The sequence below is a fragment of the Prionailurus bengalensis genome, chromosome C2, assembly GCF_016509475.1.
Source record: "Prionailurus bengalensis isolate Pbe53 chromosome C2, Fcat_Pben_1.1_paternal_pri, whole genome shotgun sequence".
In the NCBI taxonomy this organism is placed as follows: Eukaryota; Metazoa; Chordata; class Mammalia; order Carnivora; family Felidae; genus Prionailurus; species Prionailurus bengalensis.
This window is the reverse complement of record NC_057350.1, coordinates 67,943,514-67,970,980: the sequence shown is the minus strand read 5'-3', so window position 1 is coordinate 67,970,980 and position 27,467 is coordinate 67,943,514. Positions and strand designations below refer to the sequence as shown.

At 36.1% G+C, this 27,467-nt stretch overlaps 2 protein-coding genes across 5 annotated transcripts in view; both read right to left on the bottom strand.

The window, feature by feature from the left end:
* SLC15A2 (solute carrier family 15 member 2) overlaps window positions 1-3,981 on the bottom strand; it is a 35,206-nt gene extending 31,225 nt beyond the window's left edge. Inside the window, exons 1-3 of one of the 3 annotated variants that reach the window (XM_043594298.1) lie at window positions 3,804-3,981; window positions 1,690-1,777; window positions 954-1,095 (exon numbers count right to left, since the gene is read on the bottom strand). In XM_043594298.1, coding sequence (XP_043450233.1) covers window positions 954-1,095; window positions 1,690-1,777; window positions 3,804-3,941 — 368 coding nt within the window. In that variant the 5' untranslated portion in view covers window positions 3,942-3,981. The remainder of the gene's footprint in view (window positions 1-953; window positions 1,096-1,689; window positions 1,778-3,803) is intronic. The other 2 variants (XM_043594299.1, XM_043594297.1) reach the window with 2 other exon arrangements.
* An 8,891-nt stretch (window positions 3,982-12,872) lies between these two features.
* Window positions 12,873-27,467, bottom strand: part of EAF2 (ELL associated factor 2) — a 35,428-nt gene continuing 20,833 nt past the window's right edge. For both annotated transcript variants that reach the window (XM_043594295.1, XM_043594296.1), the window contains 2 exons: window positions 17,809-18,069; window positions 12,873-13,059 (listed from right to left, as the gene is read on the bottom strand). In XM_043594295.1, coding sequence (XP_043450230.1) covers window positions 13,013-13,059; window positions 17,809-18,069 — 308 coding nt within the window. In that variant the 3' untranslated portion in view covers window positions 12,873-13,012. The remainder of the gene's footprint in view (window positions 13,060-17,808; window positions 18,070-27,467) is intronic.

Below are 27,467 nucleotides of genomic sequence, written 5' to 3'. Positions count from 1 at the left end.
AAAAAATATTCCATGGTGAAATAAGTTTGGGAATTACTACATACCATAACACAGCATAACATAATCACTACATAACATAACATAACAATTTCTTGGAAATTGTACAGTGTGTATTAGCATGTTAAAGGCTATAAGAAGTCATGCAGTAAAGAAATCTTTTTAACTTTGTTCAGCCTAGCATTTTCCAAACTTATTTGACCATGAGAGCTTTATCTTCCTATATTACACTCATTGTATCCTATCAACCAATTTCAACAAAATGCTCTTCGAGAAATACTAATTAAGACAAATCCATAGATGACAAAGCCATAGAAAATAAGTTGGCAATGGATAGCCAAGATCCATTCATTTCTAGCCTATGAGGATAATGTTGTAGGGGAAACTATAACATCCCATAAATGTCTCTTGGTGCTATTTTCAGAGACTTAAAAGACGCAGAACTGAATATACCATCAGTGTAATTCATGAAAATATTATATTCTTAAGAAACAAACCACAGAAAGAGTTTAGAGAAAAGAAACAGTAAAACAGCTAAAAAGGAGGACTCATAAGAATATACTAAAGGAGTTGGGATGATTCGCTCTGGAGAAGAGATGGAGAGTATATGAAGTAACTACACTGAGGTCTCTAAAATTATAAATTTTCTGGTGGGTAGCAATCTTTATCATCCCTGAGATTATAACAAGAATTGGTCTTAAACTATAGAATGGGAGATTAAAATTAGATTTAAGGAAAATAAAAATAAAACAATTCCTGATTGAAAAGGATGCAAAAAAATGGAAGAAAACTGATAATGAAGAGAGATAGTCTTTCTGTGTTGTCAATCTTAAAGAGATACATATTTGTCATGGATGACACAAGTATATTTTTGCTTGGAAGCAAGCAGCAAGAAGTGGAAAAATCTCTGCACAATTAATCTGCAATGTGGGGATGTGACCGCCCATCTTCCTTACTTGAATTTTCCCAGCCATGAGTCAGCAATGGCTGCTCCCAGGATGGGAGTGAAATAACAGAGGCTGCTGAAGGCATGGTATATAGATGTGGAGGTGTCTTCATTCCAGTGCAGGAAATACAGGAAATACAGGGTCAGCACAGCTGAGGTGAAAAGGGATAAAGAAAACAAGACAGATACATTAAAATGATTTATAGAGAAGTATATTTCAGCTCTGGTCTTTGAAGGTGATCTTGACCTTCAACACTACTATCAGTGAAGTGACTGAGGAGTGACCGTCAGGCAGTAGAAGCAGGGACCATGGACGTTGTGGGAGTGAATGAGGCTATGCTTAGTGTACAAATGTGGTATTTCTCCCTTAAGTCCATGTACATACATAGCATTTAAGCCAATCCCAAAGATGCTTCCAATGTCACGGCCTTCTCCTTCTCAACAATAGACCTGAGAAACAGGTCTGTTCATAGACCTGAGAAACATGTATGAAAATAGAAGGAAGTTTTCACACTTATATTCTTACAGACTGTTTTCTGGTATCTGTAAGGCCTTTCTGTTCTTGGCTTGTCACTAGGTGAAATCCCATGCAGTATTCATTGGCAATGTTTGCCAGAGGAAAAGATCAATATGGATAAAGGTAGAAAGTGTGGATAAGGGAAATAAGTACATAAAGAAGATCACGTGTTTCCCAACATGGGGTGAGGGTGAGTGGAGAAGAGAAAGAATTTGGGACACAAAATTACCTTTCATGCCATAATAGGAAAAGCGTTCACAGAATTCATTCACCACAATGAAGGCAATGCTCAGTGGATAGTTGGAGCCACAAATTTTCTATGAAATAAAAAGGCAGTGGTTCAAGCATGAGCTTTTCCCCTCTATTTAATCACTAGATTGCTCTATGACAGACAAATTCATTTACTTGAAATCACCATGATAGGTAACGTGAAGCAAAGGCCCCTACTCTTCATGAAACAGCTATTATCACACTAAAAAGTACTTGTATTGCTGACTTAGGAGTAATAGAAGCTATTTTGAATATTACTTTGTTCCTCATTCATTTAACATGGAACTGCTCAGACATTCCTTGACCCTACATACCAGGACCTCCCATCTACCTACAAGCAACTAAAAAGCCTGGGGCTCTGAGTAGGAGAATAATCATACTTATTTCTAAGAGCAGAACAAAGAATTAGCCTATAGAGCATTTGACACCCAAGCAGTTACATTTAAATGGGTACTTTTCTTAAAGTTTATTTATTTATTTTGAGAGAGAGAGCACAAGTCGGGGAGGAGCAGAGAGGAGAGAGAGAGAATCCTAAGCAGACTCCGTGCTGCCAGTGGTATTTCTCCCAACATGGGGCTTGAACTCATGAAACTGAGATCATGACCTGAGCTGAAACCAAGAATTGAATGCTTAACCAACTGAGCCATCCAGGCGCCCCTGAAGCAGTTACTTTTAGAGGTCAATAACCTCCTTAGTTCTACTGTTTGAACTAACCTCTCTTGTTCCCACCTTCCCTGTCCATGATACCAGGAGGATCCTGGCAATATGATGGCTTACCATTCAGAGCCTGGTGGAACCAGGCTCAGAGTCCAGCTAGATTCCTAAAGGTAAGCTGATTGATCACCTTGAACTTAGAGAGTTCTTAAATCTTATAACATTAAATGTCCACTCTTCCTATGAAAGTCATTCTATAACATTTCTTGTTAATCCTATTGGACATTAAAAGGACTATATGCTGTATCAGTCAGTATATAAGGAATGTCATGTTTAATTTCAAATCCCTACCCATTATGATTGCCCAACTTACATGAGGTGGGGAGGGAGATATCTGTACTTTGGACAGTCAAATCTCATCATGAAATTTATATTGCCTCTTATTTCATAAGAAATAACATGCATCTTTGTAAGCAGCCTTAAATTTTCTGGGACCAGAAGAGATATAACTAAATAAATAGATGAAGCAACAAATTAATGTTTTCATTTTTTTACCTATATAGATGGATATAAACAATCCTCCTAAATATTAATATATATTAATATATTAACTTGCTAAAAAGCTTCTTACTTTCCCATATCACAGCTTTAGAATTATACAGCCTAGAGTTTAGTTAATACACTTTACTAGCTATGTAATACCGTCACTGGCTGTGTTAACATAGTAACTCTGGACATACTACTATACCTGTTTTTATGTTTACTTTCATTATTCCAAAGAAATAGGAATACTACCACCTCTTGGCACATAGTGAGAACTCAGTAAATATTGGCTATTATTACTATATCCTCTCCACTTACAGGATTTTGATATGAAGGTTGAATGAGATAATGAATTTGGAAGTGTTTCACAAGTATATAATGCAAACATTATTACTTCTTTGTTTCTCTGTCCTGTTTCCCACTGTAAACTGGCACACATAATAACAGACACTGCATCTATTCTAAAACTTTCCTTGGTGTCCAGCATAAGACTCTGAATCCAGGGGGAACGAAGGGCTGAGTTTTTATACTGGTAAAGAAAGAACAATTACACACAGTTCTCCAGGCAAGAATGCTTGCCAAGTTTCCCTGGATATTCAAATTGCTTCTTTTTTCACCCCAGAGAAACTCAGAATATACAATGAGATACAGCAAAGTCTTGTATCCCAGCTGAAGAAATCTCACTACCTCTTCCTACTGCTTCTTCTCCTAAGTAAAGAAAACTTCTGGTTAGATTTGGTTTTCAGGTTAATTCTAATTCCAAGTGAGAATAGTTTTTGATACCCTAATACAGCTCAGCCTGACACTCCAGAGGCCAAGAAGAACCAAAAGAGCAAGTCTGTTCCTGTCAGAAGCTGAATTAAATCTGGGACTCACCGGAGGTGGCTTCTTTGGGAGGCTGAGGGGTTGAGGTGGTACCTCTTCAGTGGAGACAGGTGAAAACAGAGTTTCCTTGGACTCATTTTTCTGGAAGGGATTCATAGCTGGCTCCTTAGTCTCTCTCTCCTCAAGCATTTGGCTTTGGTAGGAAGTTGGGACAGCTGCCAGCCTACTGTGAAAACGGGCACTGGGAGTGGACTAGGTTTAACCCTGTGGGTGTCAGCTTCAGCAGCTGCCTGACCAAAAGCAAAGCACACAGCTATGGGAAAAGAAAGGGTTGGGTCTCAGAGGCTAGTTCAAAATAATGATTAAATAAAAGAGCTTAAGGAAGTAAGAAGAACACATCACAAGATGGGGCAAGACAATGCTGGAGAATTGCAAAAGAGTGCAAAATAGCTAAGAATACCATGCCTCAAGTATAGATTGATTTCAGGATCACAATAGCTGCCATTTATTGAACATCTATTATGGCCAACAATAATATATATGTATTACATATGTATTATATATATAATATCTATCTATCTATCTATCTATCTATCTATCTATCTATCTATATTTTAATTCTTAGTACAATCCCCATTTTATAGGAACTAATGTCCCAAGAGGTTGAGTAATTTGTCCAAAGTCGTGTGGTCAGTAAATGGCAGGTCTGGAATTTTAACTGCCATGAGAGATGGGAGATTCATATCAGTAATGCCTATGGACATTATTCAGGAATGGAGGGTATATGGAAATGGAAATGTAGGAATATAGGGGAATTGAAATGCACTGAAGAGAGAAAGTAATCACGAAATTGAATTTGGAAATATAGAAAAGATGTTGATTTTGGTTTTCAACATAATAAAGTTCAACTAGAACTATCCTATAAACAGTTAAAGAGGTGGAGCTAACGAAAATCAGAGAAAAGGGTTGGTGATGTACATTTGGAAATCACTCTTCTTCGCTAAATTCAGTCCTTGTGTTTTCATCACTTCAGGATGAACCCATCATTTTATGAATAAAGGAAATTCAATCTGAGCAAAAATTATGAACTGGTCACTTTCTAGATATGATTGCAATCACGATTTTCATCAATACTTAGTGATGATGATAGATGTATTTTATACAGTAAGTCAATGGGGAACAAAGATATATGATGCCCTTCCAGTTGTTAGTGAAAAGAAAAAAGAAAACTGAGAGAGCTATAAGAAAAATGAGGATAAAACTAACAAGAAGGTCAGAAAACAGGAGAATTAATTATTTTATTTGAGAATATAAGAGAGAACCTAGAACTCTATGTCTTGCGGAATTCTTACATTACCTCTATGAGTAATTTGTTGACAAATAAAGCCAGAATAAACTCTACCCTTCCCTCTCTAAACTCTACCTCAGACTTTGACCATGTCTTCTCAGCTTCTATTATACTCTGCATCGCGCTTCTTTCCCACCAACCTTTACCCAGAGTTCAGCTTCATTTTGGACTGTGGCATTAATGATTAAGCTGTAGTTGTTCTTTCAAAAAGTATTGCTTTTCCTGACTTGGGTTGGTTATAACTCTGGATGCAAAACAGTCATAAGTTAGTAGTCAAGTTAACCTTAAGATGCCTTGAAGATCTGATTATATCAATGGCTCCCCCTGCTCCAGCCATATACCTCTAAGAATAGCATTTGATCTGGCAGAGCACCTAGAGATGTAATGCACCTGTAGATGCAATGCTCTGATTTATTTGTGCTCTTAGGTACTCCAAATACCAAACTTCAGAGTATTGGCATCGGTTTTCTGATACTTCTTTCTTTTTAATGTTTATTGATTTATTTTCAGAGAGAGCCAGCAGGGGAGGGGCAGAGTGAGAGGGAAAGAAAGAATCCCAAGCAGGCTCTGCGCTGTCAGCTCAAACTCAATGTAGGCTCAAACTCATGAACTGTGAGATATTGACCTGAACTGAAATCAAGAGTCAGACACTTAACCTACTGAGCCACCCAGGCACCCCTGATTCTTCTTCTTCTCCTCCTCCTCCTCCTCCTCCTTCTCCTTCTTCTTCTTCTTTTCTTCTTCTTCTTCTTCTTCTTCTTCTTCTTCTTCTTCTTCTTCTTCTTCTTCTTCTTCTTCCCCTCTTCCCCCTCTTCCTCTTCTTCCCCTCCTCCTCCTCCTCCTCCTCCTTCTTCTTCTTTAGATGAAATTCTTCTTTTGATTATGGCAATACAATGCTAAGATTCATAAAATCAAATAATATCACAGATGGAAGGAATCTTAATCTTGTCCTATGTAAACTAAACTTCCCTGATGGTGAGAGTGATGTTGGGTAATTCATTCATATGTATATTTTTTCATTCATATATATAATGTTTCTATATATATCAGAACAATTCATATGTATATATGTATGCATGTGTACACACACACACACACACACACACAGATTTGCAGGCCTTTTTCTTGAAAATTCTTTTTCAATAGATTTGAGTAGGGATTGAAGAACCTCTGTTTTTATTTTTTTATTTTTTAATTTTTTTTTAATTTTTTTTTTTTAACATTTATTTATTTTGGGGACAGAGAGAGACAGAGCATGAACGGGGGAGGGGCAGAGAGAGAGGGAGACACAGAATCGGAAACAGGCTCCAGGCTCTGAGCCATCAGCCCAGAGCCTGACGCGGGGCTCGAACTCACAGACCGCGAGATCGTGACCTGGCTGAAGTCGGTCGCTTAACCGACTGCGCCACCCAGGCGCCCCAGAACCTCTGTTTTTAATAAGCACCTCTAATAATTATTATGACAGGAATTTAGGGAACACTGGTTTGAAATCCCTCTCCCAGCCTAGCTTACAGAATATTATGAAAGAACTCAGAAGGGACAGAACAAGGACTAGAACTCTAGCTTCCTGTGGCCTATTCTAGAGCCCTTTCTATCATATATCAAGATGTCTCATTTTTGCTAAGTTGAAATCAGACAGAAGAATAAAAAGAAAAAAATCAAAGAGAAAGCAATTCCTGAATAGAAATCAGCACAAACTCTTCAGACACAAAAGATATAATGGCAGTGGAAGAATCTGAAATATCAGTTATAAGAGTGAAAAATATTTTGGGTCTCAGTGATTATGACAGCAGTGATATTTTACACATATTTAGAAAGGAGACTGAAGCTGTAAAATAATAAATACTGATATAGTCAGAGAGAGGAGACAAATATGAAATTACAAGAGAACGTGTTAAACAAGGTGTATGAATATAGAGTCAGTACACAGAAATAAATCGTACTTAAATATCAGCAAAAACAAATGGAAAAGGGAATTTAAAAAGTGATATTAGCTATAATTGCATAAAAATACCTAGGAATAAATCTAATGAAAATGTCCAAGACCTCAACGTTAAACACTATAGAACGCTATTGAAAGAAATTAAAGAAGATCTAAATATGTATTTAGATGTATTTAGATTTATGTATGAAGACACATACAATGCTCATGACTTAGAAAGTTCATGTTATAAAGATGTCAATATTCCAAATCAACCTATTGTTTCAATACAAAATCCCAATAGGTTTTGTGAGTGAATATGACAAGTTCATTTAAAAAATTTATAGAGGGATGCAAAAAGCCAAGAAGAGCAAAGGCAGTCTTGATGAATGGCAGTGGAGGACTTGCGCTACCCAATATAAGACCTGTTATAAAACTATAATAATTATAACACCGTGGAATCAACACCAAGCTAGGTAAGACAACAATGGAACAAAACAGAGTTCAGAAGACATACACGTGTGATGAGATATCATTAATGACAAAGATGACACTGCAGTGCAGTGGAGGAAATGGTTTTCAATAAATAAACACAATCTGGATATCCATATGGAAAAAATTAATTGTAACCCTTATCTTACACCATAGGTAAAAAACAATTCTATATAGATTGTGGATCTGCTTTTTAAAAATAAAGCTTTTAGAGGAAAACATAGGAGAACATCTCTGTGTTCTCTGTGGGATGTTCTCTGTGGCATATGCCAAGATTTCTTAAATAAGACATAAAAATACATTACCATAAAAGAAAAAAAATTGATATGTTGGACAGTATTAAAATTAAGAAGTTTTGTTCACCAAAATACGCATTAAGAGTGAAAATTCAACTCATAGAGTGCAAGAAAATATTCATATTACATATATCTGTCAAAGGATTTGTGTCCAGGCTATATAAATAACTCCAAAAATCACTAACTAAAAGATGCATATCCAGGTTGTTTTGAGTTTCCTGTTTTTAATAATACTGTCATAATAACCTTTTATGTAAGTCAAATATATCTAAAGGATAAATATCTAGAAGTGAGATTGCTAAAAATGTATGTTTTTATAATTTTTAGAACTGCCTATCCATTTCCTTTGCTCATTTTCTTAGCGAGTTGTTTTACCCCTTCTTGTAAGTTTATAAAATCTATATTTATTGATATTAATGGTCTGCCATTCATATTATAATATTATTATGCATTGCAAATATTTTTTCTATTGATATTGTTTTTTGGACTTTTAAAATTAAGTATAACCTAAAATGCACAAATCTTAAGTGTAAAACTCCATTTTTTTACATTACACAAATGTAATTTTTTTACACTACACAACCATCACCCACTTAATATAAAATATGTATGTGTATTTCTAGCACCTCAGTGCTAGAATAATACTTGCTGCTTCCCTTCTGTCTCCCAGCCAAACCCTCCTTTCCCAAAGTAATCACTGTTCTGACTTATCACCATAGATTTGTTTTGTCAGTTTTGAATTTCACATAGATGGAGTAATACTATTTGTATTCTTTGTGTTTGACTGTGAGACTCGTCTATTTCGTTGTCTGTGACAAGTTTTTTTTTTTCCTATTGTTCAGTAGAATTCACTGTACAAATATGCCACAGTTCATTTCCTTCTTCTTGTGTTGATGGACATTTGAGTTGCTCCCAGTTTTTAGGTTGTTTATTGTCAAGTTTGTTTAAACTAGGAACGTGTTTCCAAGAATCATATTCTTTAGATGGGTCTAGGCCAGAAAGACCTGAGTGAGATTTGGAAAGTGGAAGTGAAGCAGTATGTTTTACTCAGAAAAGTCCAAGACTGGGCAGAGTTCATAAGTCAAACATTTTGAATCACTAAGGCTTTGTCCTTTGCTGATGGATCTGTATGTATGGGGGAGTGTGTCCAAAGTTCAGGCTGTTTTCAAGTCTTTCCAGATTTTGCTTTTCATCAGGCCCTTTTCAGTGTCTTATGCACATGTACATAGCCCTAGGGTTAGTCAGGAGTGTGTGAATAGCTTGGTGCATGCACATAGCCTATTCTCAAATGTCATTGCCCTAATTAGGATTACAACCTCAGGCTAGTAGGGCTAAGCTCTTGGCTCTTCTCCACTGGCCAGCATCTGTGAGGTCACTTCCTCATAAAATGTTGCAGGGCATGAATGTCTCCTACTCCCACAAACTGAGTGAGTCCCCTTCATGAGGGCAGGGTGGGTAGCAGAGCTATCAACCTTCTTAGAATATTGTTATGATGTTTTTTTTCCATTCTTTTTTTTTTTTTTGTCTTTCTCTGATTTATTTCACTTAATACACTCAAGGCCCATCCATGTTGCTACAAATGGCAAGATTTCATTCTTTATTTGTGGCTCAGTAGTAGTCCATTATGTATGTGCACATCTTCTTTAACCATTCATCCATCAATGAACACTTAGGTTGTTTTCATAGCTTGGCTATTATAAATAATGATTCAATGAATTGTTTTTTCCATTCTTGAGTTCTTAATTTTGACCCATCTCTTAACAAATTGGAAAGTATAGGAATTATATGTGAATGATATAATTCGCAAATTCTGGCATGTCTAAGAACGCTTTCTTACCAAATTATGGATGACATTTAATGCATAAACTATTTATAGGTCACACTCATATCCTTGTGCAGGTGCAGCTTTCCCAACTTTAGTGTTTTAGCATAGTATTATGGAATGGTTCAAACCCATTGATTTTTGTTCCTTTGTAGCCAACTTACTTTTCCTACTTGCATGCTTATATCATCATCATTTTCATCAAACCATTCAGAACAGGTAAAGTAACATGACATGTCCTTATGTCAACTAACCTTATTGTAGTATTAATTTCATAATATATATGTGTATCAAATCATCACATTGTACACCTTAAACTTATCAATGTTATATGTCAATTATATCTCAATGAAGATGGGGAAAAGATATTTACTTGGCATCATGTCAGGATCATCAGATGATTCTGACAGAGAACCTCATATCTGAGAATCTGTCTCATCCATAGCTCCCTGCATTTCAATGTCTGAAAACACATCCAATGAGGAGGTACGGAGGCATGGGAGATATTATTTCATTCCTCTTTAAACTACGGTAAAACCTTGGATGTGAGTAACTTGTTCTGCAAGTGTTCTGCAAGATGAGCAAACATTTCTAATAAATTTTAACTTGGTAAACAAGAGATGTCTTCCAATATGAGTAGTACATGATGTAAAATGTCACATGATCACAACTAAGCCAATGGTTCTTCTCTTTCTCTTGCTGCGGGATTGTGGGTGATCATCAATGCAATATCACATTTCTGTGAAATCCTCAAAAGGAGGCAAAAGCAAGTACTTGTCATTGGATAGGTTCCCTGTTAAAGCTGTATGAAAAGAAAAAGATTCCATTGAGCCAATAGATAGCAGTGATTCTGTTAGTGATAGTCAAATTCATCCTATACAATAACCCTCTTCTCTTTTGTCTCCCTCACACCAGCCATGAAGGTTTTCGAAAGTAAGTGCAGGTTAATTTGTTTATTTTTCTGTATATTTTATATTTTCTTTATTATTTTGTATTACAGTATTGTAATAATTTTTATATGAATAGTTTGGGTTGTGTAACGAATCATCTGAGTTTCCATTATTCTTATGGGGAAATTCACTTTGATATGCAAATGCTTTGGATTATAAGCATATTTCCAGAATTAATTATGCTTGCAAACCAAGGTTTTATTGTACTTATATTTATCCTTAAAGGGTATAGAGAATGATACTCTAGGTATTCACACTATAAAAAAAAAAGTCTTTAAGAACGTGTTTCATTTACAGGGGAAATAATAGGGGGAAGAGAGGATGAGCTGTTTTGATTGCAAGAGGTATAGTTTGAGAACATACTGTTAATGTAGCCAGCATTATCAGCTCATACCACCACGTATTCATTTCTGATAAACACTAGTCAAAGAAATCTCAGCATAACGACTTTCAGCAAAAACCATTATAATTTGTATTCCTATGTTAGAATGATATTCTTGTTTTACTAGCTACTTTAAATATTCAAGCTTGTTTTATTTTTTTTCAAGTTTTTATTTAAATTCTAGTTAGTTAATATACATGGTAAACTTGGTTTCAGGTGTAGAATTAGTGATTCATCACTTACATACAATACCCAGTGCTCATCACAAATCTCTCTCTAATGCTCATCTCCCATTTAGCCCAGCCTGCACCTCCCTCCCTCCATCAACCCTCAGTTTGTTCTTTATAGTTAAGAGTCTTTTATAGTTTCTCTCTCTCTCTTTTCTTTTCCTGTATGTTCATCTGTTTTGTTTCTTAAATTCCACATATGAGTGAAATCATATGGTATTTGTCTTTCTCTGACTGACTTACTTCATTTAGCATAATACACTCGAGCTCCATCCACATCGTTGCAAATGGCAAGATTTCACTCTTTCCGATGGCTGAGTAATATTCTTTGAGTTTGCTTTAGTTAAGTAATAAATGATACAGCTGTATTTCTAGATAAGTATTGATGAATAAAAAAGATATAAAAATGAATATACAAATAGATTAGCTGAGGAGAGAAGAAGGGAGAGAGAGAGAAGAAAGTAGGAGAGATTAAAACCAAAATGTAAGGATTTAAAAAAAAATAAACTACAAAATTCCTATGGTAAGAGGTAATTATGAAAAAATTTTATTCAACTTGAATTGCCAAAACTTGGAAGCAAGGAAAATTCTTCCAGTAGGTTGGTGAATAAGTAAACTTTGATACATCCAGACAATATAATGTTTACTCAGTACTAAAAGGAAATGAACTATCAAGCCATGAAAAAGATATGGAGGAAACTTAAATGGATATTTAAGTGAAAGAAGTCAATCTGAAAAGGCAGCATACTGTATGATTCTAACTTTATGACATGCTGGAAAAGGCAAAACTAAGGGGACAGTAAAAAGATCAGTGGCTGCCAGGGGTTGGGGGTGGGGGAGAAATAAATGAACAGGCAGAGTGCAGGATTTTTAGGGCAGTGAAATGATTTTGTATACTACTACAATGTGGATACATATCACTATACATCTGTAAAACCCATAGGATGTACAATGCAGAGTGAACTCTAATGCAAACTATAGACTTGGGGTGATGTGTCAATGTAAGATTCATCAATTGTAAAAACATACCATTCTGGTGCAGGATGTTTATAGTGGGGGAGGTTGGGGAACAGGGAGTATATGAGAATTCTCTGTACTTTCTGCTCAATTTTGCTATGAACCTAAAACTTCTCTAAAAAGTGAAGTTTAATTAAAAAAAAAAAGAACTTAAAAAAAGAAAAAAAAGAACTTGCTATGGTCATTGGCTTTCAACTATAATATTTATCATTTCCCCCAAATTCAAAAATACTACAGATGTAAGTAATATTTATCTACTTAACACTTAACTGCTTATTTTTCTCTCAAAAGCAAAATTAAAAAAATATTATGAGATACAAAAACAGTTTCATTAAAACAATTATCTAGCTTTACTTTTATTCTAAATTAGCTTAATTTTGTTAAGAATTTAAATATTTTCAACCAAAATCTAAGGATTATCATATATAAAAGGCTCAGAGATACCATTAAAACCATTATAAATAAATTGTTTTGACATTTCACAATTGGAGACAGCAGTGTAACAAAACAGAACATTGAACTTGAACTCTAGAACACCTGATCTGCCACTTGTCAACTAACAATATGTGGGCAAATTACCTAAATTCTGTTTTCTCATCTGTAAAACCTTAGAAATGGAATGCACATGAAAATGCTAGTACTCAGAAAAGGTAAAAAATATCATATCAACTGAAAATTCTGAATCAAATTTAATTTCTTTTATAATCAAAAGTTAAGATACATTTTCTTCAGTCTTAGGAATTTTTACTCTTAATATAAATTATCCCACGTCTTACAAATTTTATATATATAGCTGAAAGTTTCTTCAGTCATCACTGTCACTTCCTGATTCACTCAGCTGCAAATCATTTCCTAAAATAAAAAAAATAGCAAAACTGTAGTAATTATTTAATATTTTCATATTTAATATATTTATTTTTGGATGAACATAAATATTATACAAAATGTAACACCGAGTGATCCCATTTAGTTAGCATTTTGTCATTAATAATCAGATTGCTTATTCTATAATTTAGTCACTTCATTAGTAATTTGAAAAATTAATATTGCTTGTAAAGAAAACATCAATCTTCAGCATAGTTTTAGTATCACCTGGCATCTCTTTTAGTCTTCTTTCACATACCAACATCACTTTTCTTTTTACCCCACTGATTTAATTACATCAGGAAATGAGAAAAAAATGTGGTTTAGATCAGCCTACATCATTTTGAAGAGTGAAAAAGTTACATAATTTTTTTTACATCAAATTCAGTCAAAACACTAAGTAGTATATTTTAAGAGTAATTCATCATAGGTTCCTTTTGTAATTCATCAATGCGCTTACAGTAATGGAATTTATATTCCAGTGGGGGAAACAGACAGTAAACAAACAAATATATAATATGATGTCAAGTAGGGATAAATACTATGAAAAAATGAAGATTAGTGATGGAAGAGTGGTGGAAGGTGCTATTTTAGATATGATAGTTGTTGGCAGGTCTCCTTGAAGGATGACATTTGAACAGAGATCCAAATGTAGAAAGTCATAAAACTGTGGAAAGAGGGCAGGTACTGTCAAGCCTGAACAGGAAATACAAATATCCTAAGGCAGAAGCATGCTTGTGTTTGCTGGCTGAAGTGGAATGAATGAGGAAGAGAATGATAGGAAATGAGGTCAGGAAGATGTCCAGAAAACCATGGTTTCTAGGTTATGATAAAAACTTTGGGTTTTGGTTGAAATGTAATGGGAGTCATCAGAAAATTTTAAGCAGACAATTGACTTGAACTGTTTTAGATCAGTGAATACACTATAATACACTATAATCGTATCAGAGTTTCTCACATAAGAAATAATACTGGCTTTGATTCAGGTGGCTCAGGTGGAGTTGGTGCTAAGCAGTCAGGATTAAAATATAAAGATAGAACTTACAGGACTATCAAAAGTATTGGATTTAGGGCATGAGAGAAAGATAAAATTGAAGAATGACTCCTGGCATTTCTGATCTAAACAACTGGATGGTGGTATCATTTACTGAGATGAGAAATACCAGAGGAACAAGATTATGTGAAAAAATTACAAGTTCAATTTTCAACATGACACATTTGAGATACCTAGTAAATTTTCAAGTATATATGCTATGGGCAATTGGCTATATAAGTCTGACATGGTAGAGGTTGGAGCTGGAAATAAAGATTTGGGAGTCACTGACTGCAGGGGTTTATTTGAAGGTATGGAATTGGATAATATCATTTGGGTAGTAAATTACAATGGTTAAAAATATTCTTGTATTTTTAAACTAGTCCAAAATCAACAAAAAGCTGGCATATTTTGAAGTTAATACCCAGTTTAAGAGAAGTGGTTTCTAGGCCATATATAAGTTGTTGCAAGACAGCTCAGTTCACTGCATGAACTCCAGAACTATTACATTATTTGATAAAGAAATCTGCTAAAGCTTCTTTTGTGCATGACCATTTTATAATTTTTAAGGATTAAGTTTCCATTTATTACACAACTAGTGTATGGCATAAGAATGTTCAACTTGACACGATCCCCATAGTATGAATTTCTTAAGTCAAACCCAATGTCCCGAGTTCTACTTTCATAATAGACTTCATGCTGTATGGGTTATATGCATAGTATCACCATGCTGTTAAAATATTCAGTTGACTTGAAGGTATCCAGATTAGCCTTTGAACATGGCATACTAGCAAAGGAAATATATTTTCAATCAAAATGGTAACTGTGACTTGGAAAAAAGAGTTTACCCATAGCAAATGCATTCAGATTCCTAAGCCAGTGGTTCTCAATGACAGCAATACTGATCCCTTAGAGATGGCACAGAAATTTATTTGAAGTGTTGTTTGGATGATTTGCAGATTGTTAGTGGCATTTAGTGAGAGGGGAATTTAGGAATGCTAAATGTATTACAATGTAGGAACAAGTCTTACACAATAAAGAACTCTACCACATTGTGCAAAGCTTTTCAAAGTCCACTAGTATATTCATGTACCTGGAAGACCTGTTCGTAATTTTAAGGCTGGAACCTAATTTCAGTTTTATAAACTATTCTTTTGCACAGACTTAAAATTTACTGAAATTTAATGAACTATTATGTAAACTGAAAGAAGACTTTACATTTTTTTAAATGTTACTTTAAATGTTGTAAGTAATGCTGCAAAAACATAGGGTGCACATCTTTTTGAAATAGTGTTATATCTTTATTTTAAATCTTTACTTCACAAAGATTTTTGTATTTGTTTTGGAAAACATATTAGTGATATGAATGCTTTCTAATCCTTATTTCAACAAGTTAAATAAAGATAAAAATTGTTGACATGGTGTGTTGAATGGTGTCTTGCTCCTCTCAATTCTAAATTTATTCATTAAAGATTTCAAAATATACTATAAAACTATAATAATCAAAACAGTATGGTACTGGCAGAAGAATAGACACATAAATCAATGGAACAGAATAGACAGCCCAGAAATAACTCCACATTTATATGGTCAATTAATCATGACAAAGAAGGCAAGAATATACAATGGGGAAAAATAGCCTCTTCAATAAATGGTGCTGGGAAAACTGGACAAATATATGCAAAAGAATGAAACTGGATCTGTTCCGTTATACAGCTAGCTAGAGTCAGTCGTTTTCTTTATCATTATTAATTAACACAGTGAGATTAGCTTTAAATACACATAGAGTCCCATTTTCCTCCTGAGAGTATCAACCTGTATGCTTTTATTAAAAAGTATTTATTGAGTGGGGCGCATGGGTGGCTCAGTCGGTTAAGCATCTGACTGACTTCAGCTCAGGTCATGATCTCGCGGTTTGTGAGTTTGAGCCCTGAGTCGGGCTCTGTGCTGACAGCTCAGAGCCTGAAGCCTGCTTCGGATTCTGTGACTCCCTCTCTCTCTGCCCCTCTCCTGCTCATGCTCTGTCTCCCTCTGTCTCAAAAATAAATAAAACATTAAAAAAATAAAAATAAATAAATAAATGTATTTATTGAGCATCTACTATGTATCAGGTTGTGTGCTAGGTGCTAGTACTCAATGATAAGTGAAAAAATAAACAAGACTGGTCTCCTCCTGCAGATTAAACTTCAGAAGAAAGCAAATCACACAAAAGATATAAATTTATAATTATGACAATTGACATAAGCAAGATATTGCTCTGAAGTTCTGCAAAAAGGAGGATCTGACCTTGTCAGGAAGGTATCCTTGACAAAGTGTGTCTTGAACTGTAATCTAAAGGAGAAAAAGTTAACTACATGAAAAGAAGGAAGTGTTTCTGGCCGAATGAACAGCAGTGTTTAACGGCCCTGATATGGGTGAAAGGTTTGAGTATAGCGGCAAAAATTAGGTAAATGTTACTAGAACAAAAAAAGCAAGACCATTATGTTAAGATGTTTTGTCTCTATCATAGAAGAAATTACAAATGACACTTGATGCGGGAGTGGTTAGGGGAGATGACCCTCTGTTGTGAAAAGCCTGTATATAACTTTTCATTCCGCAACAACGTAACTACTGTTGACCAGAGGCCTTACCAATAATATAAGTAGTTAATTAACACATGTTTTGTATGCTATATACTACTATATGTGTTATATACTATATTCTTATAATAAATCAAGGTAAAGAAAATGTTAAGAAAATTATAAGGAAAAGAAAATACATTTACAGTACTGAAAAAAAAAAATCTATTAAAAAAAAAAAAAACCACGTAAAGTGGACCTGCAGTGTCCAAGCCTGTGTTGCTTAAGGTTCAACTGTCATTGAAAAGTTTAAAGCAGGAGGGGTGACAGATTATATTTGAATTATGAAAAGAGCAATATGGCTACAATATACATAATGGATCAAAACTGGGTTTGAGTAGATAAGGGGGTGAACCAGTTGGAACATCACTGCAGAGTGAAATGCAAGAAATACGGTAAGTTGAACTAGAGTAATAGCAGTGGAGATGTAGAGAAGTAGATGAATTTGAGAAATATTAAGGAGGTAAAATAAATAGGACTTGATGATGGATTGACTATGCTACAAAAAGGGAGAGGAAGTAAATCCTTATATACAATTAGGCTTCTGGATTGTATTATTATGAATCCTGCCTTTCACTAAGAGGAAACACAGTGAGCCAATGATTATAAGTTGGTTTTTGGACAAAGTGAATTTGGAATGCCTTTCCTGAAAGATGGTGTTGGACCTATCTGTTTCTAGAGCTCAGAGGACCAGGTCAGAGACGCAAATTCACAAGTTATCTATATGTAAGTATTGATTACAACAAAAATATGGAGGAGATTACCTAGGGAAAGAATGTGGAAAAAGGAAAGAGGGCCTAGAATTAAGCCTTGCTTGGGGAACTCCAGCTCTAATGAGAGTAGAAGATTCTAAACTGGCAAAGGAGACAGAGAAAAGTATCGAGAGAGACAGGAGAAAAACCAATAAGACACAATGTCACAGTGTCAAAAGGAAGGGAATGATTCAACAAACAGGTAATGATTAACCATAGTACCAAATGAATAAAGTAAGAGTTTTATTCTTTTAATCCAAATTTTAGATCATAATCACTATGGCTCCACAGTGAATTCTTACTTTTCCAATTACTCATATTTACATATACTCACTTAAAGTACTCATCAGAAGGCCACTGTTGTCATGAGATCTATTCCGGCCAGCATCCATATCAGGAATCCTGCACTGTGGCATGGCAGACATGACAGGATGTCCTGAGATATAAGTCCCTGGATCAGAAGGAGAGGATCTGCACTCTTCATCATCTGAGTCACTGGAACTATCCTCACTACTTGAAGATGATGAACTTTTGGAATCCGATGAACTATCACAACTACTCATCTGGTCCATTAGACTAGCTTCTGCCTTCAGTTCTGAAAATAAAGCAGAAATTAATAGGTTAAATAAATAATATTAAACATAGATATTAAATAAAGTAAATTTTGAATGTGTTAGCTTCTAAGAGACTGTTGATGAGGAATAAATGAGATATATATATATATACATTTAGAGCATTTAAAGCATTTTACTTAAATTTTTAAAAATGTTTATTTATTTTTGAGAGAGACAATGTGAGTGGGGGAGGGGTGGAGAGAGAGGGAGACACAGAATCTGAAGCAGGCTCCAGGCTCTGAGCCATCAGCACACAGCCCAAAGTGGGATTTAAACCCATGAGTTTTGAGATCATGACCTGAGCTGAAGTCAGATACCTAACTGACTGAGCCACCCAGGCACCCCTAAAGCATTTTATTTAAAAAGTTCCTCTACCACCAAAACAAGCCATACTTCAATGTTGGGAAAAATGAAAAGACATAGGCAGTGCCTAAATCGAAATACTACATTTTTATACCATTATACTTACATATGTATGTAATTCAAATAAAATAAAGAATGTGAAAACTTAAAACTATAAAAATGAAAATCTATTTTTGCAGAGACAATCCTCCAACTCCTCTTATCCTAAAATATATATATAATGCAATGCAATACCTACAGATGAATTTCTTTTTTTTTTCAGCTTTTTTGACATATAATTGACAAAATTGTATACATTTAAATGTACAACAGGCTTCTGGCCCTGGCATAAAGTGGCTCAGCCAAAAAAACCACTTTGCCTTGAACCAGGAATCTGGACATTCAGCGTGAACAGCTGAGTGATGCTGGGTGGACAGAGCTCCTGCCTCTCTGATTCAGCAATTTGAGGTGGTCAGGCTGGACAACAGGGTCCTCACAGACACAGGTGTGTTGCAAGGATATTACCTCTGCCCTTTAGGCCAACCCCTCCCTGACCAAGCTTAGCCTTTACACCAAAGAGCTGGGTGATGCTGGTCTGCACCTGGTGCTCCAGGGCCTGCAGAGCCCCACCTCCAAGATACAGAAGCTCAGCCTCCAGAACTGCTGCCTAATGGAGGCCGGCTGTGGGTTCTGCTCTACATGCTGCACTCAGTGCCCATCCTGTGTGAACTGCACCTCAGTGACAACCCACTGGCATATGCAGGCCTGTTAGCTGCTCTGCAAAGAGCTTCTGCAAACTGCCAGTGGCCAGCTGTGAGCCCCTAGCCTTGGTGCTGAAGGCCAAGCAGCACTCCAAGGAGCTCACGGTGAGCAATGACGACATCTACCAGGACAGCCCCAGGGCACTGTGCCAGGGCCTCATGGACTCCACCTGCTAGCTGGAGGCGCTGATGATGGAGAACTGTGGTCTCACATAGGCCAAAGGTAAGGATCTGTGTGGCACCATGGCCTCCAAGGCTTCAATGAAGGAGCTGGAACTGGGTGACGAACTGGGTGACAAGCTGGGCGACCTGGGCATTGTCCAGCTGTGCCCCAGGCTGCTACACCCCAGCTCTTGGCTCAGGGCCCTATGGCTCTGGGACTGTGACATCACCACCAAGAGCTGCAGAGACCGGTGCCATGTCCTTAGGGCCAAGGTAAACCTGAAGAGCTGAACCTTCTGGGCAATGCACTGGAGGACAGGGTGCCTGGCTGCTGTGTGAGAGCCTGTAAGAGCCTAGCTGCCAGCTGCATTCTTCATGGGTAATGTCCTACAGCTTACAGCTATCTGCTCCCACCAGTTCAACATGATGCTAACTCAAAACAGAATCTTATAGAGCTGTAGATGAGCAACAACAAGCTGGGTACTCTGGCATTCAGGAACTATGCCAGGTCATGGGCCAGCCTGGCACCATGCTGTGGGTGCCTTAGCTGGGGAATGAGACTTGACTGAGAGTGGCTACCGCAGTCTGGCCTCCCACCCACTGGCCAACCACAGCCCGTGCAAGTGGGACCTCAGGCGACAACTACATGTGTGACCCAGGCATCTAGCAGCTGATTAGAGCCTCCAGAAGCTCAGCTGTGCCTTGGAACAGCTGGTCCTGTACGACACCTACTGGATGTAGGAGACAGGACTGCCTGCAGGTCCTGGAGGGGCACAAGCTGAGCCTAAAGGTCATCTCCTGAATGGCCTCCTGGCCTAGCTCCTGCAACCTGCTCTCCTGATAGCCCCTACCTGGGCCCCTGCATGAGACTGGCTGCTCCTGGGGGTTCTCACTCTGGGTGTCCTAGCTTTGACTGAAGAGAAATATGCAAATCAATTGACTTATGTGAGAGAACTTTAGACAATCTCTAACTATTAAAGCACTTTTTTGGTAGGAGGAAAAAACACAAAATGTACAACTTAATGCTTTGGTAAACATATACATTGTGAAATGATTATCATAATTAAGTTAATTAACATATCCAACACCTCATAGTTTCTGTGTGTGTGTGTGTGTGTGTGTGTGTGTGTGTGTGTGATGGAAAACCTAAGATCTGCTCTCTTAGCAAATTTAGACACCATGCCACTGGCACAAAAATAGACACACAGGTCAATAGACCAGAATAGAAAACCCAGAATGAACCCACAGCTATATGGTCAATTAATCTCTGAAAAAGCAGGAAAGAATATCCAAATGGGAAAGAAGTCTCTTCAACAAATGGTGTCAGGAAAACTGGACAGCAACATGCAAAAGATTTAACTGGACCACTTTCTTACACCATACACAAAAATAACATCAAAATAGATTAAAGACCTAAATGTGAGACATGAAACCATTAAAATCCTAGAGGAGAACCTAGACAGTATCTAACTTCTTTGACATTGGCCATAGCAACTTCCTACTAGATGTCTCCTGAAGCAAGGGAAACAAAATAAAAAATAAACTATTGGGACTACATCAAAATAAAAAGCTTCTGCACAGCAAAGGAAATAATCAACCAAACTAAAAGGCAACCTACAGAATGGGAGAAGATATTTGCAAATGACATACCTGATAAAGAGTTAGTGTCCAAAATATATAAAGAACTTATAAAACTCAACATCAAAAAACCCCCAAATAAACCAATTAAAAATGGGAAGAATACATGAATAGACCTTTTCCTAAAGAAGACACACAGATAGCCAATGGACACATGAAAAGATGCTCAACATTACTCATCATCAGGGAAACATAAATCAAAACTACAGTGAAATATCACCTCACACCTATTAGAATGGCTAAAGTCAACACAAGAAACAAAAGTGTTAGTGAGGATGTGGAGAAAGGGAGACCCTTGTACACTGTTGGTAGGAATGCAAACTGGTGCAGTCACTCTGGAAAACAGTATGGAGATTCATCAAAAAGTTAAAAATAGAAGTACTCTATGATACAGCAATTGCACTACCAGGTATTTACCAAAAGAATACAAAAATATTAACTCAAAGGGATACATGCACCCCAATGTTTATAGCAGCATTATCAACAATAGGGAAAGTATGGAAACAGCCCAAATATCCATCAACTGATGAATGGATAAAGAAAATGTGGTGTGCATATGTGTGTGTATGTGTGTGTGTGTGTGTGTGTGTGTGTGTGTGTATAATGAAATATTACTGAGCCATAAAAAAGAATGAAATCTTGCCCTTTGCAACAATATGGATGGAGCTAGAGAGTATTATGATAAGTGAAATAAGTCAGAGAAAGACAAATACCATACGATTTCATTCATGTGTAATTTAAGAAACAAAACAAACAATCATAAGGAAAAAAAGAGAGGCACAAGAAATATACTCTTAACTATAGAAAACAAAATGAGGGTTGCTGGAGAGGAGGTGGGTGTGGGGATGGATTAAACATGTGATGAGGATTAAGCACTGGGTGTTGTATGTAAGTGTTGAATCACTAAACTCTACATCTGAAACAAATATGGGACCCTGCCCTACCTCTTGCCAGTATACCCTGCTACGGAGCATCTCTAGGTGGTGGAGTGGAATCTCAGACCTGAAGAAAAAGGAGAGTACTTTCCCTGGTCACAAGTTGTCAGTGGGACTTCTGATCCATCTCTCTTGTTTTCCTTATCCGGGCTACCCTGGTGTTGTTGGACTTTTAATCCAGGGGAAGAATGAGCCTATCTGGAATACCTTCTATAGCTAAACTGGGGGTCAAGACATACTGGCCCTGAACCATCATCATCTGGGAGGGGAATATTTTATCATGCCCTGACTCTACTATTCCTCTAGTCCTTCCTGAGTTCCCTAACCAGATGACCCTCCAATTTCTACCTTTCAGAGTTGGCCTTTGGTTGTCTTTTGCATTATTTCCAGAGTTTATAGTTTTACTTTGTAGGGAGAAGCAGGGAGTGATAAATCTATGCTGTCTTGTCCCACAATACATTTAAAAAAATTGAATTTATACAGAGTATCTGTTCTGTCAAAACAAAATAAAATTTTAATTTTATAAATAGAACATAATCTTCAAATATTTGTGAAGTAAACACAATTATTAAAAAAATCCATGGACAAAGAAGCAAAAAGCTATTAGAAAATACTTCAAATTAAATGAAGATCAAAATGAAAATCTCTGGAATGCAGCTAAAGTACAGCTTAGGGTGAAATTTAAAACATGAAATGATTATATTTTGGGGGAAAAAAGTCTCAATTAAGAACTAAACTTGTACCTTAAGAAGCTAGAAAATAAGAAGAGCAAATTAAAACCAAAGTAAGTAGAAGGGAAAAAATAGTAAAAGCAAGAACTAAGGAAAGAGAACAGAAAAAAAAATAGTGAAAATAAACTGAAGGCTGATTGTTTAAGAATATAAATAGTATTGACAAAACTCAACCATATTTATCAAGAAAAACAAGGCACTAGACATAAATTACTAATGTCAGGAATGAAACAGGTGACAGCACTACAGATCCTAAAGACATTAAATGGATAGGAAGGAATACTGTGAACCACTCTGTGCCCATAAATTTGATAAATAAGAAGAAATACACCAACTCCTTAAAAGGCACAAACTACTAAAATTTCTCAAGAAGAAACAGATAATCTGAATATTCTTAAGCCTTCTAAAGAAATTGACTTGTAGTTAAAACCCAACCCCCATCCCAACTCTACACACAAATTTCCAGGCACAGGTGGCTTCACTAATGAATTCTACCAATCATTTAAGTTATAAATAATACCAGTGTGATACAAACTCTTCTGGATTATTAAAAAGAAAGGAATACTTTCCAACTTGTTACTTAAGTTGATATCAGAGTTTACTGATATCAAAACCCAACAAAGACATTACAAGAGAACACACACACACACACAGACACACACACACACACACACACACACCCCAATGTCCCTTATGAACACAAATGCACAAATTAAAAAAAAATTAGCAAACTGCATTTAACAATATCTAACATGGCTTTTAATCAGGAATGATTTTGTTCAGTAGGGGGACATCTGACAATATCTGGAGACATTTTTGGTGGTTACAACTGGTGGTAGAAGCCAGGGATGATGCTAAACATCCTACAATGCACAGGACAGCCTCTGACAATGTATTTTCCAACCCCAAATGCCATTATTGCTGAGGATGAGAAACACTACTATATTAAAAGTACAATACATCATGAACAAGTGGGGCTTTCTCAGGGATACAAACCTTCAAAAAATCAATCAATATAATTCACTATATTAAAAAATAAAAAGTAAAAGCCATCTCAAAACAGCAAAAAGAACATTTAACAAATTTCAAGTCATTCTTGATAAAAACTCTCAGCAAAAGAGAAGTAAAAGGGAGTTAAACTGATGAAAGACAGCTAGGAAGAATTTACAGCTTAAATCGTACAAAATACTAAGAGACTGTTTTCCTGCTAGTGTCAGAAGAAGGAGGTTTTTCACTCATACCACCTCTATTCAATATTGTATTCGAGGTTCTAATTGGTATAGTAAGTCAAAAAATAAAATAAAAGCCATCCAGGTGGGAAAGGAAGAGGTAAAACTGTCATTATTCACAAATGACATAATTGTGTATGTACAAAATCTGATGGTATCCACAAAAAAAACCTATTAAAATAGTGAGTTTACCGAAGTTAAAAGATACAGGAAAAATATACAAAAATCAGTTGCATTCCTATTGACTAGCAATGAGCAATTAGAAATTAAAATGATAAAATAAGAGCATTTTTTAAAGTTATTTATTTATTTTGAGAGAAACAGGAAGTTTTTTTATTTATTTTGAGTGAATGGGGGAGGTACAGAGAGAAAGAATCCCAAGCAGGTTCTGCACTGTCAGTGCAGAGAGCCCAATGCAGGGTTTGAACTCACAAACCATGAGATCATCACCTGAGCCAAAATCAAGAGTTGGACATTTGACTGAGCTACCCAGGCACCCCAAAATAAAAGCATTTATAATAGCATCAAAAAATTAGGCTTCTGAAACCATGCAATTAAAAAGATAAAGTTTTCACCTCTCTCTCCTGTATCCTCCTTTTCCTCTTTTTTCCTATCTTGACATTTACTCTTGGAACCCAGCCACTATGTCGTAAGGAAGTCCTAGCCACCTGGAGCACAAACCATGTGTAGGTTTTCCAGCTGACAACCCCTGGAAAGGTCTAGGCCAAAGCCAGCATCAAACTGGCAGACACTGTGAACAACTGAGCCCTCAAATAATTCCAGATGTTAGACTTGTCATTCCTGCTGACACCATGTGAAACAACAACGAACTATTTCCACTGAGCTCTACACAAATTGATGATTTATGATCAGAAAATATGTTGTTATTGTTTTAAGCCCCCACCTTCAGATTTTTCTTAAATTCCTCATATTTGGAAACCATAAAACATAAATAATGGTCAAAGAGTTGAAGTTACACAGATTTTTAGAATTCAACTATAGTGGAAGAGCTACTTATCTACTGATGCAGTTAAAGTGATACTCAGAGATATATTTATAGTCTTAAATGAATACAAAAGTAAATTCAACATAGATGAGCTTACCATTCAATTATATGAATAACAGAGCAAACTCAAAATGAGTCAAAGAAAGGAAGAATTTTTTTGAAGAGCAGACATTAATGAATGAATAAACAAAAGAACAAGAAAAAAGGAGTTAAAATAATAGCTAATATTTTAACATTTCCCAGTGCCTGCTTTAGGCACATTATAGGTATTTCTTTATTTAATCCTCTCAACAACCCTAATAATTACCTCTATTTTACAAATGAGGAAACATACACAAAGAGAAATAAGAGGTTAAATAAATTTCCCCAGGCTATACAGCTGCTAAGTGACTGAGCCAGGATTTGAACTTCAGCAGTCTGACTCCAAAGATGTCAGTAGTTACCTACTTATTTCTCTTTCTCTCCTCACCTGGCAGTGGATGTTAACAAATGTTTTAGTTACTGCCAAGCTCATAAGTGAAAAAAATATTCCTTAATTTTAAAATTTACATTTTGAAAGCACTAGTGAGTCTGATCAATTTTTCACATATTCATTGGCCCTTGCATATCTTAGGTTGTAAAATAGACTTAAATCCATATTGAAATTCTGCACGTAATAAAAAAGACTTTTTCAAAGAAGACATACAAATGGCTAGCAGACACATGAAAAGATGCTCAATATCACTCAATATCACCATCAGGGAAATACAAATCAAAACTACAATGAGATATCACCTCACACCTGTCAGAATGGCTAAAATTAACAACACAGAAAACAACGGATGTTGGGGAGGATGCAGAGAAAGGGGAATCCTCTTACATTGTTGGTAGGAATACAAACTGGTGCAGCCACTCTAGAAAACAGCATGGAGGTTCCTCAAAAAGTTAAAAAGAGAACTACTCTATGATCCACCTATTGTACTACAAGGTATATACCCAAAGGATACAAAAATACTGATTCTAAGGGACACATGCACCCTGATATTTATAGCAGCATTGTCAACAATAGCCAAATTATGGAAAGAGCCCAAATGTCCAATGACTGATGAATGGCTAGAGAAGATGTGGTATATATACACAATGGAATATTACCCATTCATAAAAAAAGAATAAAATCTTGCCATTTGCAATGACATGGATGGAGCTAGAGAATATTATGCTAAGCAAAAAAGTCAGAGAAAGACAAATACCACATGATTTCACTCATATGTGGAATTTAAGAAACAAAATAGATCAGTATGGGGGAAAGAAAAAGAGGCAAACCAAGAAACATACTCTTAACTTTAGAGAACAAATTGAGGGTTGCTGGAGAGGAGGTGGGCAGAGGGATGGGTAAAATGTGTGAAGGGTATTAAGGAGGGCACCTGAATCACTAAATTCTACACTTGAAACTAATATTACACTATATGTTGATTAACTGGAATTTGAATAAAAAATTGAAAAAAATGGTTTTCATATCAGAAGAAATCATGTCTTTATATCATTTGATATATATATCAATTATATCAATGGATATCAATAAATGGGTATCAATATACACTCTCTAACAATACCATATTTATTAATTCTCTGTTAATACCTATTCATCCATACTCTTGGGGAGGGGAGAAATTTGGATTCTCATCTTTTTTTTTAAATGTTTGTTTGTTTATTTATTTATTTATTTATTTAGACAGAGCATGCATGTGGGTGGGGGAGGGGCAGAGAGAGAGGGAGACAGAATCCGAAGCAGGCTCCAGGCTCTGAGCTATCTGCACAGAGACTGACATGAGGCCTGAACTCATGGACTGCAAGATCATGACATGAGCCAAAGTCAGATGCTCAACTGACTGAGCCACCCAAGTGTCCCTCATCTTATTTTTTAAACAAAAATCCCAGACAGCTCAAAGATGTGAATGTAAATTAAACCACAGAAACACTAGTACAACTGCCAGACATCTAGTCATAAATTTGAAAAGATGATTCAACCATAGCAATAGACATTGGCATAGAAGGGTCAGGAAAATATTTAAAAGAAGACAGTCTAGATAACATGCTATACAAACATCTCAAGGTAATTTCTTAAATAAAATTAGACCTTGAAATCATTAAACCTTATAAGATGATGATAACTTATCCTCTAGAATCCAATGCTTCAATACAATGCTTTTATTAAGGTCTCTGCTAAAAAACAAAGAGGGATTTCTTCTTGTACTGTATTATTATTTGTTCTTCCAAGATTTTATTTAAATTCAAGTTAGTTAACATATAGTGTAGTATTGGTTTCAGGAGTAGGATTTAGTGATTCATCACTTAACATGTAACACCCAGTTCTCATCACAAGTGCCCTCCTTAATGCCCATCCCCCCACCCACTGCCCCTCCAGCAGCCCTCAGTTAGTTCTCTATAGCTTAGGGTTTGCTTCCCTCTCTGTTTTTATTTCATTTTTCCTTCCCTTCCCCTATGTTTTTTGTTTCTTAAATTCCACGTGTGAGTGAAATCATATGGTATTTGTCTGTTTTTAAATAATTTTAAATAATTAGCAAATCCTCTTCCC